At 32.2% G+C, this 14,196-nt stretch overlaps 1 protein-coding gene across 1 annotated transcript in view; it reads right to left on the bottom strand.

Moving 5' to 3' along the window:
- LOC123306498 (inactive dipeptidyl peptidase 10) overlaps nucleotides 1-13,912 on the bottom strand; it is a 341,233-nt gene extending 327,321 nt beyond the window's left edge. The window contains exon 1 of the mRNA XM_044888538.1: nucleotides 13,717-13,912. Within this exon, the coding sequence (XP_044744473.1) occupies nucleotides 13,717-13,803 (87 nt within the window). The 5' untranslated portion in view covers nucleotides 13,804-13,912. The remainder of the gene's footprint in view (nucleotides 1-13,716) is intronic.
- Nucleotides 13,913-14,196: the final 284 nt, after the last annotated feature.

Raw genomic sequence — 14,196 nt, 5'->3', positions numbered from 1 at the left:
GTATCCATATCATGAGAACGAATATTCCGATTTTGATGATAATTTGTGGGCTTGTTTACTTTCAATAGCTCTTCGAGATTGCACTGGCAATTCGCAGATTGTTAGGACAGAACTAAAAATATTGAGATTTATTTTTCATTTATCAGAATCTATATTTTCTGGATCAGTTGAGGAATTATTAGGCTTGTTCGTAAAGTGGTTTACAACGGTTGTGAACTGTACAGAGCAAGCGCAAATGGATTTTCGTCCCCCTAAAATGGGATTGCGCTCGCTCTGTACAGTTCACAACCGTTGTGAACCACTCTACGAACAAACCTTTAGTTTTCAGAATTGAAAAAACATATTTCATTTTACTTTTCAATCAAATTCAATTTTCCTTCGCATGGCATACTTGTTCCAAAAGGAAAACAATTTCCTTCTGGGTGGACGATGCAATTTAAACTGGAAACCACTTCCGAAGAAAATTAATTTCGGAAAAAAGATCGCTTTTTGTTATATTGAAAAAATATGACTTTTTTTTATATTGAAAAAATATAATAGATTGAGTGCTAATGTACATACTTGAATCCATTGCCCATCAAAATTAAGCCTCTTCGGTTCAAATGACAACGAGCCGCCACTGCTAAAAAGTATGGATAGAAATTATATTTGATGATTAATGTCTACCGATGACAAAACCAGGATGAATGAAAATATGACTTGAGAGGGTAACGTTGCTTATTCAAACAATTATACAACCATGAATCATTCTGTAGATAGTACAAATAATTTCCTGGTGCGATAGTTTGAGTAATGAAAGCAGAAACTCTTATTGGAGCCAGAGACAACAAGGAGTTGCTTTTTCGGAGCATAATGTCATGTTTGTGTAATTTTGAAATATTTTATTAGGATTAATAATTGACCAAATATCACGCTGACGCATATCAGGAAATTTCATGTCTCATCTCTTCAAGTAAGACATAAATGTTTATACATATAATGAGAGAGTATATCAAGGATAATCAGCGTTTCCATACCATTTTAAAGCGAGAATTCTCATTAATCTCAGTCGCTCAGGATCGTAGACGCCAACAGTCTATAATTAATCACAAGTAAACTGCTTCACAACATTTCTTCTTTATTCATTTGCATATTTATTTATTTTTTATTTATTTTATTTATTTTATTTATTTATTCATTTACTTCAACAGGAACCCCAACAGGAAACCCAATAATAGAGGTTCACAAATTTTTAACTTAATTATAAATAAAAAACATGTATGTGGTTTCTTAACATCTAACAGAACAAATATTCAGAATAAGAAAACATATTCGCCTACATACGTTATTCACTTCCAAGAAACCAGAAAAAAAAAGAGAAAAAAGGAGGAAACATCCCATCACCGCGAACTCTCATCAATATGATGACTTCAAATATCCTATAACCGACTTTCTGAAACAACCCATGCTCACTAAGATGTCTAAAACACTGGTGTGTGCACTTGTCACTTTTTGCAAGCATCAACATTTCAGAAAATCGGGGATATGGGATCAGTTTCGTGGCGGCGCCACCATGTCATTTGCTTCGTTCTATCCTTGTTCTATCAAAGGAAGTCCAATGATACTCTCTCGTTTTATTTTGTTTTGCGTTGATATCGAATATCGATCAACGAGTGAAAAAAATGGCCCATTTTGTCAGCTGTTGGTTTATTTGTGATTTACAGTTCAATTTTCGTTGTGAAAACAAATCTGTCAATATTTCAACACTATCGAATAAGGGTTTGAATGAAGATTTACTGTTCTTCTTCAAGATAATTTCCTTTTGACAACTTGAATTCGTGAGGGGGGTAATTCAATATGATTTTAATAAAACACAGTTAATTGGTCAAATATCCAATATATTCAGTTGACGCAAAGGAAATTTTCAATATATCTACTCATGAAGAATATTTGAAGTAACAGACTCGAATAGATTTATGTATTTCTGATTCTCAACACATGGTCACAATTCACATTACGTATTTCCAATACAGTTTCTTTGAAATATTGCTGAAGTTTCCATAAAACTTAGCTATATCGGTCCCGAATGTTCGTTCATCTGATTTGGTTCTGCTTCAAATTCCAACAACACCGAATTCTTAGCTGTAGCTCTTGATTGTCCATATGGAAAACTGATCTTACTGAACGGCATGTTGAATAAATGAATGTTCTACACCCCTTTCTCGAAACTAACACATTTTCACACACCAATAATCGCTTATAAATACAACATATTGGTACGTCGTAGGAAATTATCATAGATAAATATCAATATCAAATGACAATGCTCTGTCAAATTCTAAACAGCGCTACCTACAGTGGAAAAAGCGAAACTGATCCCATATCCCCACGAAATTAAAAACAAAATCGAATCAGTGAATACACCAGAGTTTTAGACATCTTAATGCTCACGTTGAAGACGTCTATGTTACTTATGTGCCAATTATAGAAACGCATGATCCTGAGAAACACTGAATGATATCTCCCATTTGTAGAAGCCTTAGCTATATAGCATATGAAAAATACCCTCGGTATATTTGATTTGATAAATATGTATCATATCATATGTAAATGAAACAAAAAATTATGAAATTCGCTGCACCCACACAAAATTATTCAATTGAAAATTCAAATGTTCAGTAGGTATCTAAATGTTAAACGTAATAAGTTGGCTCAAGATGAAATTATGTGAAGCACCCTTGGGAGAGCTAGTTTAGAAGTAAAAGTTGGTTCACAAGTGGAACTTGATCTTTGGATGACCTGTTGGGAATTCCTAACTGAATTTATCTTCAACCAATGAGTGTAACTGCAAGACAGACTCTCGATGACATTTCCGTTAATTTTCTATGCAAACCACATAGCATCAGAGAAATTATTTAGGTATTTTTATATTATAAGGTTTTGGAATTTCTGTGTAAAATTTGGAGATATTACACTTTTCAATCTCCTTGAAGTCATTTCAGATAGGTATCTACTGGAAATGGATGATGAGCTGCAGATGATATAGCGTCGAATACAGTGGGACACAATAGATCTTAAGGTCGATGAACAACGCCCTTAAAATCTACAGTTCCATATAACTTCTCATCCAGTTCAAATTACTAGTAATTCACTCTTCATTTTCGCGAAATAGAAAACTCAGAACAGTGCAGAGCAGTGGCGGCTCGTAAATTTTCCTCATGGGCTGGCAGTTTCAGAATCCCATTGAATTGTTCCGCAAGTACAAAATTTTTGTTATATCAATTCATTATATTTGAATTCCCAACAAAAAGCAATGAAAAAAGAGATCAAAAACTGAAACAACCCAAAAAACTGAATCGAATAAATATTGAGGAACTACAATGATCAACAATTGAAACAAAAATTGAATCGATTAGAACTGAGAAATGACAAACCTGATCATTGTAGTTCCTCAATTTTTGTTCGATTCAGTTATTTAGATTGTTTCTGTTGTTGATCTCTTTTTTCACTATGTCTCTTGTGTTTGATTTTAGCCTGTGAAGATGTGAATAAATTTGACGAAACGTCCGTAGATAACTTGAGTTTTTTTTGTTCCATTAAGCCATGAGAAAACACAGTTATCATTCTTGGTGCAAGTAATTGAGCCACATTTCTGGATTAGTTTCTATATATTATACATGTTAGAAATTAAAAAAAAATTATAACGTCATAGGTATTTTTCCATTCTTTTCCATTCTCACTATGTGGAGGTGCAAACTAAGCGACACGTGTAGATGCTAATTAATAATTATACACGTTTGAAATTCCATATCATACTTGACGACGAATTTTTTTGAACGCACATTTCGTTTAAGAAAGAACGGTGAATGGGTACATAATAACTTTCATCAATTGAACCATTGAACGCTCTAAATATCATGAACACGAAAGCTCCTTGAAATTCCTTATACGCATTACTGCCAACTTATTAAAATTCTCATTGCGAATAGTGAACTTGAGACGTCTGAGGCCTTCAAAGGAAATCATCTTTGGATCTCCAAGTTCCCAAGTTCGTTATTTAGAATGAGTTTCTTATCAAATTGAATTTCAGTTTTTCAACCAACTATCCTCTTTTTATTCTTGTGGGAATTTCTTCTCTGCATTTGAACGGAGACTGTCAGAAATCATAAAGAATTTAATTTTTTTTCAGTATGTAGTTGAATTCTGATAGCATCCTTACTTATACAGGGTCATTTATTGGGAAATGCGCATAAAAACAGGGTAAATAGAGGGCACTACATAACCCACATTTTAAAGATGTTTCGTCCTTTTTCACCAATATACACGTTGAATCATTGATTTTCCTCATTTATTTAATTGATCATATCTCATGAAACACCCTACACATTTTTTTAATATTTGGTCAGTACATTCTTTGTCCACAGGGAGTCTGCAAAAAAATAACGAAAGTTTTATCCCAGGTTCGGCCTTGAAAAAATTATGAATAGGTTTCGAGGCCTGTGTATCAATAATTAAAAATTTCATTCACAAATTTGTACAGACTAGAAAAAAATGAGTAGGACTCAAAAAACTTTCATTCTTTTCTCGAGTCTAATGTAGATGTTTTGTTAATGAGAACGCAGAAAACAGAAAAATAATCAGATTGCCTTTTCCAGAGTTATTTCATAAAATAACGTTTTTCAATATAAGTGGGATCCAGTAATTAAGAGAATAAGAAATAGTTGATGGGTCAAACTGTAAAAGAATTACTTGGGGAATTTTGTATTGTTTTGAGTTGTGTGCTCGTTTTTTTGTCGAGTTTCTCTTTTTTTACATAACGAAATTCGAACAAGACTTGATTCAGATGTTGATCTTTTTGAAAAAGTTGTAGCTGCAATGAAATCGAAAAAAGAATATGAAAATGCGTTGGCTTTGGAGGTAGAAATAAATCGTTGGACGAGACAAAAAGTTCCGTTCAATACGATCTCTTCAAATGATTTGACAAATTTCCCTGAATTAACGGAACAAGAATTGAAGATTTTGATCATATCAAATGTCTCAAGCTGTTTCTTACTTAGCTGAGTTAATAAATGAAGACGGAACAATAACACTGCAATACGTAAACACAACACCAAATATTAACAAACTACAAGTGAGGTCTCTGCATATTAAGTCAAAAACATACCATTGTTTTGAAAAGAATGAGATTTCTGGAATAAGGCGATATTTTTGTGATTCTGCTAGTGGTATACGCACTATAGGGTGCTATTCTCATATTTTAGCTAAAATATTTTATCTTTCTTACGCTCAATATTTGGCAAAAATAGCAAAACCTGCTGAAATATTGTGTCGTCTCTTCGTAAATGAAAAAATTAATGCTGTTGTTAATGACAGTGACGAAGACTAACCGATATTTATATCTATATATATTATATAGTCTTCAATATTTCGGATGTGAACCTATATTTCATTGAAAGTATTTTCTTATTTTAATTAATTTTTGTATAGAAAAATTTCTATCGCCAATTTTTTGATGTCCTTCGATTTTCGAATGATGGATTTATGTTTATTGTATCAATAAAATAAATGAGTTTGGTATTATATTAAATTTCAATTATTAAATGAATTATGTACCTATTCTCAGTTGAAGAATAGTGTTCTACATATTTTTTTCGAAGCATAAGTGTTTCTATGCATGAAACATAGTATTATGATAAAAATTGTTTTAATTCTTTTCTATTATGTTCCACCACTTAAAAAAAAATGAAAAATTTCTTGAGATTAGATAACTACGAAAGTCATTTTCTGACAAAGTTTCGTGGTGGACACCTTTAAGTAACATATAAAAAAAAATATTTTTATTTTATATCTGCTCCCAAAAATCAGATTTTCAACTGACAGTGATAATGAAATGTTTCCCTTATCACTCTTACTACTGAAAAAAAAAATCACCATAAACAAATTTTGAATTTCAGTCGAGATAACCGTTGGAGATAAACAGCTGAAAATCGGGGTGAATTATTTTTGTTTAATGTCAAATCGATCCCCTGTTTTTACATCGGAGAAGCCGCGGGGGCAGATTTTCCATATAAACCCGGATATACCCTTTGACTCACTCAAGCTTACAAGTACAAAAGTTGTATGCGGATAACAAATACATTTATTCTCACTTTTTTTTCTGCTCTTTCAAAATTTGTAAATGAAATTACAAAGTATTGATAAAAAGGGTGTTGTTTAGATCCTAAACATAATTATCAATTTATTTGAGGCTGGGCCTGGAATACGCCTTTTTCATCAGGTAAATCGAGAGCATTCCGGACAAAGAACGTACAAATAAAATATTACAAAAATGTGTAGGGTGGTTCATAAGTTATGATTGATTGAAAAAATTAGGGAATTCCATAAATCACCCTGTATCTTGGTAATAAAGAATGATAGACCTATAAAATATGGGTTAATTAGAAACACCTAGGTTTCCTTCCTCTATCCTAATTATATGCGCATTTCCGAAATTTCTTGAAATTTCTGATGGGATAAAGTTGAGACAATCATCAACCTAAAAACCCATACTTACGTTTTAATCCCAACAGAATCAATTCAAATGTAAAACTCCGACATATTATATATTCATCCCTGATATGCTAGAAAATTTCCATAAACTAGTGACATAAAACATTTTTGCGAACTGCACTCTCTAGTATTCCGATGAAAAATACATATCTGAACCAAAGCTGTCGTTTCGTCGTTTGTCGGTTGGTAGGTATTTGCAGTTCATATAAAGTTTAGTACTCCTCTCAAGCTGTTCCCTTAGATCCCATTCATATTTATGATTATTGAAATTTATGTGCACAGACTTCCGTGATTTACATCACAATCATCTGTGTGGAAACAACTCGTGCAGCTGCATTACTCGTTTTCATTACTTCTGATGAAAAAGCACCAGGACCAAATAAATCCAGTTCAAAATCCGCATTTCATAAAACATTGGGAGCACCACGGACTACAGTCCATGTTTCTATGCTACTTATGCAAATTTATATTCAGGACCTTGCGTGATATCAAGAAAGAATATAACACTAATATAGAGGGTATAAAATGTGGACCCTTAAATTATGCCGAAAAGTGCCATTTATTCAACAGAATAGCGTATCAATAACTAAGGAGTTCTAAGAAATTCACGATGCAGTCTTTTGAAATATTGAATCTTTAATTGCCGTTGGATAATTGGACAATTATAGGTAATGAGGAATTGCCGACAATTTTGCATAAATGGTTATAATGGATAATAATACAAACTCTTTTTTCAGTTTCTAGACAAGTGGTGAATTGGTGTGGCCGATACTTGATTGAAATGCATAATCGAACTACAAAAACAAAATAACGTTAATTCAGTTTCTTCAGTATATATCTGGTCAACTTAAGAAGTACAAAGTACCAATCTACTCCACCAACTCACTGTGAAATGAATTTCACCATTCAATGAAAAAAATTCAGAAAACTTCATGGCTAGTAACCTTTTTTTGAGAGTGATTATTGGAATTAATAGACAAAAAACTGTATCTCTGTTACAAATAAAAACCAGCATTGTTTAAGATTCGTGTCAGTAATATTCCAGAAATAGTAAGCTTTTAATTGGGAATACTCCTTCTGACGAAAATGATGTATTTTTTATGAAATATCTTTGAAACGTCACATTTTGAAAAAAACATTTCAACCGTTTCCCAAAAAATATTATTTTAAGTAGGTACTTAAAAATGAAAAATAAAAACGGGTTTTTAAAATTTAAAGCGTTTCGTTTCTATTGCACATGTTGGCAACATCGAGTGAAATATGCGTTTATAATAAAGGGGAACCAATACACTATCTTGATGAGATAGACAAAGATGACTGTCTATGAAGTCTGCAACGAACGAGGAAGGTCCTAAAATTTTATGGGATTTTTATGGCCGGTTGCTGTTGAGGCTGTAAATCAACAGCTGTTATTTCATAAACAAGCCATTGCTCTTTTTATTTTTTAGTATGCGCTGTTGCCAAATCGTGAACCAGAAAGGAAGCGATTTAAATTTTAAAACCTCATATTTGAAGAATGATTTCGAATAGTTTACGCGGTGCATTTGAAAAATTCATGAATGAAACTCATAATTATTCAGTTTAAACTTGCATATTGCTGTGATAACCCAAATTGAGGAAAATTGAAAATTAATTCATTTCAAAGAGACAAACAGTTGAAAATGTGTGGATATATTTCGGGATTCATAATGGACAGATTAGGGTGAATCTCCATAATAAAAAAATCCAATATTCTTGTTATTTTTCGATAAGATAAACTATTATCTTTCCCATTTTCTGCGAAACCATTTTTCTCATTAATATCAAGTCGAAATCCCCACTGTCAAACCGAAAGGCCCATGTAATCCAACTCATTATCTTCTTATATTTTTTCACACCCCCATCACTTTCTACGTCTCCTCAGTAACCTCGAAATAAATGACAGGATGGCGTCAGGAGAAAAACTTAATTTCAGATTCAGGGTTATCACGGACTACAAATTTGTCACCCCATTTCCTTGTGCGTGGGGAGCTCGTGGAATATGCCAGGGAATGTCATATAAAAAGATAAAATATACCGCATATTTGAATTCGGAATTTTAATGAGAAGGGAATGGATTTTCGGATGAGACAAAGCAGCTTTGAATAATTTTTTGTTTCTAAATAATTACATCAGTATCGAAAATCATAAGCCCGTCATATTGTGCTCAGAAACCCGAATAACGAGGTAGGAACTATTCATAAAGAACAGTTGCTCAAGTATTTATTGAATCATAGTCGATCATTTGAAAAATTTTTTTATTCTCCAAAATTTTGACTTGAATTTTGAATCCATTAACTTTCATCTTTCTTGTTGATAACACGTAAAGTTTTTAAAAATAATAAATTATTCAAATATTGCCTTGAAGGTTCACCAATCTACAGCCAATTTTTTTCATATACTAACACAAGAGTGGATGGTAAAAAAAATTTCAAGCTGAGTGGAAACTGATTAAAAAATTGCTACATCATTGTCAACACCTTTAGCACTCAAATAATCAATAATCATCATTCCGACCGTTGAAGATAAAATTGACCTCAAATAATGGATGCTATACAGAGTGAGTAAAAATTAACCCACGGTGTTTAGGTTTTATTTTGCAGACTCAAACGAGTTATTTTGTTTTAAGCAGCTTTTTATGTACAATTGGGGAGATTGTAGGGGAAAGGGATATTGGCTTCTGGGATGCTGGGATAAATAATACACTGTTTTTCAAATCGTCGACGCTTTGTTTCTTTTTAGGATCTTCCTCGGTACTATGTACCGATACTATGTACAATACTATGTATTTTCAATTTTGGAAAAATGAACAATCTATGTTTAATACGATTTATTTCAATCCTTTATACTTCTGTTTTTTGAAAAATACTCTAATCTAAAAACAAAAAAATCGTATTAAACATAGATTGTTCATTTTTCAAAAATCAAAAATAAACATTATTGTCCTGAAGAAAATCCCAAAAAAGAACGAAACGTCGACTATTTGAAAAAGAGTGTATTATTAACCCCAGCAGTCCTGGAGCCAATATCCCTTTTCCCTATTGAACAATAATAATAGGGTGTTTAGGTTTTTCAAATCGTAACTTTTTATTCAAGATATACACAGACAAGAGTCGGTTTTCCAAAAAAATTTCTAATAAAGATTGAGTCATTGCTTGGTTATTTTTTATGAACCCTTTTCTTATTATAGGGATTAAATTGTAAAACTCATTATTATGTATTTTGAGGCCAATGACATACCTATACTTCACGAATGATTAATGATTTTGAAGTATTATCGAAAATGTGAATTTGTCGTTATAGTGATCGAAAATCATGTTCATTCATTTTCGTGATAGTGATTTTTACTTCAGATAATTCATCAAATAGTACCTTACCAAAAGTGCTTCAGGTGTAATATTTAAGATAAGTACGAATAGTGTTATATTTTTGTTTTATTTGTTACTCATATTTTTATAATAATCTCGTTGCAAATTTAATCGCGACGTCTCTATAGTAGTTCCAGATGTTCTGAACATCTGAACATCTAGATGTCACCCAACGAGGTTTGGGGACGATAGAATTTTATTTTTCGATATTTGTCATCTACATCTCTCAGAACTCTCATGACTCAAGTCATGTTAGAAGTTAGAAGTTAGACATTCCAATAATTTATGCGATTAGATATTATATTTTTTCTAATTTTGCCATATTAAGTGACATTTTTTAAAACTAATTAACGTTTTGAAACGTATAATCTTTCGAAATCAGTTATGATAACTAAGATATTTCGCAACTGATGATAAAAAAGATGCTTGATTCCAAAGTCACGGAGTGAAAAATTAAATATTTCTATCACCAGACGATTCAAAAAGAAACTGCGAGGGACGCTTGTATAGAAGTTAGTGGTATTTTTAATTTAGACTATTTTTCGTATTTCGCGTTCCTTTGCGCAGAAATACGTTCATTGCGATAATGCTTTTCCCACTGGTTACACAAATAACTATTTCGAATCACTAACAAACTAAGAGCTAGAAATGCTTGAAAACTACACATCGTACTCTGTACAATTAACATCGAACATAATTATTTGCTGAAATTAATGAATTATTCGAATTATATCTCATATAATAGACTGAGCCAATGTTGACACTTCAAAGAACTTCGAAATGAAGAAAAAGATTTGGCTTCCATTTCAAATATTTCGTATTAGTCCTAAACGTTGGACAAGGTTAGACACAATGTTTGGTTTGAGAAGTGTTAGATTTAAATCATCTCCAAAATTGATTAATAAATATATTATCCTTAAAATTGCTGACAACAATATTCTCAAGTGCATAATATTATATTTCAGAATGATACATGTAAGAATCACACATCGAAAATTCGAACACAACGTCAAATGAAACTTGGTCAAACTAAAACATGATGCATTCAATCGACAACTTTTTCTTGGACGTGCTTTATTCATAATCGTGCGTGCATGCCGTATCAACTCCTTCAGGTTCTACAGGAGGAAAAACTTTTATTTGGGGGTAAATAAAGTGAAGTTTTGGTTGTCCCACTATTATTATATAATTTTCCTTGTCTTCCTATATATCACACATGTACTCTTTCAAAGTTTTTGTTACATCGTTTGAGAGTTTATGGGCTCTTAGATCTCGTTTCTTATTCATAATTAATAGAAATGAAAATAGAGTTTTCATTTTTTTTTGGGAAAATGTTTCAATGGGAAGCATTTCTTTCGAACCGTTATAGAATGGAATCGATCATAATGAAATTATGATATACTTTTCAAGGAAAAGCTGTTTAACTTCATCTAGGCATTCCTTATTACAAAAACCATTTTGACCGTGTTGACCTTATCTTGGAAACTGAGGGATTGGTTATGACTTGTAAAGACGGAGTTGTAAGAATAATATGATGAAAGTGGACATCCTAACAACTTGCAGGGCATGCCATGACAAGCTGGAAACTGTTGTGCACATAATGTGTGCTTGTTGGGCCCATGCTCCATCAGGGTATATAGAGGGACACAATGCGGCACTCTGAATTGTCTACAATTATCCGATAGAATTTTATGAATAGCGTATAGAGTAAAGGCGAAGAATCAGTGTTCCGTATTACTTTTAAGGAGATTGAACCAGTTGTTAAGAATAGTAAAGAACGCGTATACATACTAGAATTATACTCTTTCAACAATGCGGCACGCGGCAGATCCACTCAATAAAGCCATAGATTTGCAAGAGTAGCTCAAACTAATGTTTGTGATTGCATGAGTGATACTAAGTGAATTTTAGATCTCATACATGAATCAAGCATGAAATTGTGATTCTGAGCTCCTTATTCAGCTTGCAAACTCAGAGTACTACACTAGAGCATATCGGTTACTCGAACTCATGATTTTTTACCAACCCAAAACCTCCTGAAGCAATTTTCACTCAAGAAAAAATAATCCTGAATAAAACTGTTACCACTCCTAGAATTTCGTCATATTAGAAGATGATTATAATGCTCTTTATATTCGATAATAAATCTCGAATATATTTGAATTTTTTCTATTTGAAACCTCAAGGATCTAAATTGCGAGTATGTCCAAAAAATCTCTGTCAGAAATTAATACTGAAACTGACTCCTGCGCCATTTTGTAGCCATATCTTAAAATTGAGTTTATTCCCTAAACACGTGGTGACTTCCTAAACAAATTTATGAGTGTCAAGAAACTTTTCCAATTTTGATTCATAATATTTCCATAACAATTGAATATTTAATGTGAATATAAAGAACATTAAACATTTATTTGTTTTTGCTTAAAATCAGGATCTACCTAAGATAATTCGATTGGAGCATCCTTGGATTAGTTGTGAAATAATGGGCATCAGATATGGAATATTTACATCTTCTTTCCTGGTAAAATATTATATGTACATATATTATATAACTTCAGACATAAAACAAAAATTAACGTTTCGATAGACCGGAATCCTATTTCCGTAAATACTAAAAGCATCTTCCAATTCTTCATTACTTCATCCACTTTTTCATTGAAGTATCCGCAAAAATTTCAGCCTAACTTTAACCGAATCCTTCATTCAGTTTTGCTTCATATTATTGTGTTGTCTTGAGGGATAAATAAAGTATTGTATTGTTTATTTCGAATGAAATCCATTGAAAATATAAGCTAGTTTTGGTTCAATTTGAAAAAAAATTCACTCTTTCCTTCTTCCTCCGTAGAAAATTTCATTAATTACTAATGCCCGTAATGCTCCTAGAGTGAATGTCATCTAATATGATGTTTATTAGGTACTTGTTGTTAGATGATAATACATATATCAAGAATAATTTTTGGAACTGCTTCATTTTTCTTAATTTCTCTAATTAATGTATTGCATTATTAACTATAAATTTTGACAACTGAACTTATGATAAAGCAGTAGTTAATAGTTTTGAAAGACGATAAAACGAAAGGGTTGTCTATCTAGAAATGTATTTTTAAAATACTGAGTCAATTCGAGATAGGCTGATTATGAAACAAATCGAAACAATGTAATTGATGATCTATCATGGCATACTTTGTTGACTTGATTTAATTTCTACAGTCCGTAAACTTTGTAATTGATGTCAAAAATAATTTGGATTTAGCACCAAGAAAAACCACGAGAAACATTCACGGTAGGAAGAGTATTTATGTAATGGTTTTTGAAATTTTGATTTCTCCTTTTTCATAGGGAACCATTTTTCTTGAGATGTGATATCAATATTTAAGATGGAGAAAAATAATCTAGATTTGGAATAAATTATGGGTTGAATTTTGGATAATTGGAAACAATATTTGAATGAATTTGGAAACAGAAAAAAACTGAATTTTAATACGTTACAAGAATCTATTCCTTCTATTCGAGTTCTTGATAATTCCACTTAAAAATTTATGTTTTCCCGAAATAATAAAATTCAAAAATACGAACAGAAACGTTCAGTTTTGAACTTCTAATTCATATTTAATTGAGGTATTCAAAAAAATTTCGTTTTCCTCCAGTGAGCCTGAGCTCATAGACAGAGGTGAATATAACTATATAATTTTGAATTAGAACCATAGTATCATGAGATAATTATTTTCACTCGGTCGTTTAGTTCAGAACAGTATTGTTTTTCTCTTCAAAAAAAGTTCAAAACATCATTTTAAACAAATACCTCATATGTTCTTCCTTGGCCACCACCTTTTATCCTATGCTCAGGAGACCTCAAGTTCTTGGTGTCTATATGAACATTGGTCTGCATGGTGCACCGTCGTCGTCACGAAGAGAGAGAGTAACAGGTGAGAGTCCAAACGTAACACTCTAATTTGTCGGCAACATCGCACAAAGCTTTCAACTACACTACTGAAAGCTGAAAGCTTCGCGAGTCGCCTCGCGTATCAAGAAGGCTATGTGGGATATTTTGGCGCAGAATTCAGTGGCCATGCGGACGATCTCCATTTCTTCCTTATTGTTGCTCGATGTGATATTTGATTTGGAGTGTGTTGTTTTATCGGAGAGTGAGAAGAGGCTGTTGTGATATTTTTTTCTGAGCCTCTTGCCTCTTCAGTTCCTCGAATTATCTTCTGTCCGTCTTTAGAATATAATTGAACATATTAAGGAGATAATGAATTTCTCTCGACGTTTATTCGCGTCA

Source organism: Coccinella septempunctata, chromosome 2, assembly GCF_907165205.1.
Source record: "Coccinella septempunctata chromosome 2, icCocSept1.1, whole genome shotgun sequence".
In the NCBI taxonomy this organism is placed as follows: Eukaryota; Metazoa; Arthropoda; class Insecta; order Coleoptera; family Coccinellidae; genus Coccinella; species Coccinella septempunctata.
The sequence above is the reverse complement of the archived record's forward strand: the minus strand, read 5'-3'. Positions and strand labels throughout refer to the sequence as shown.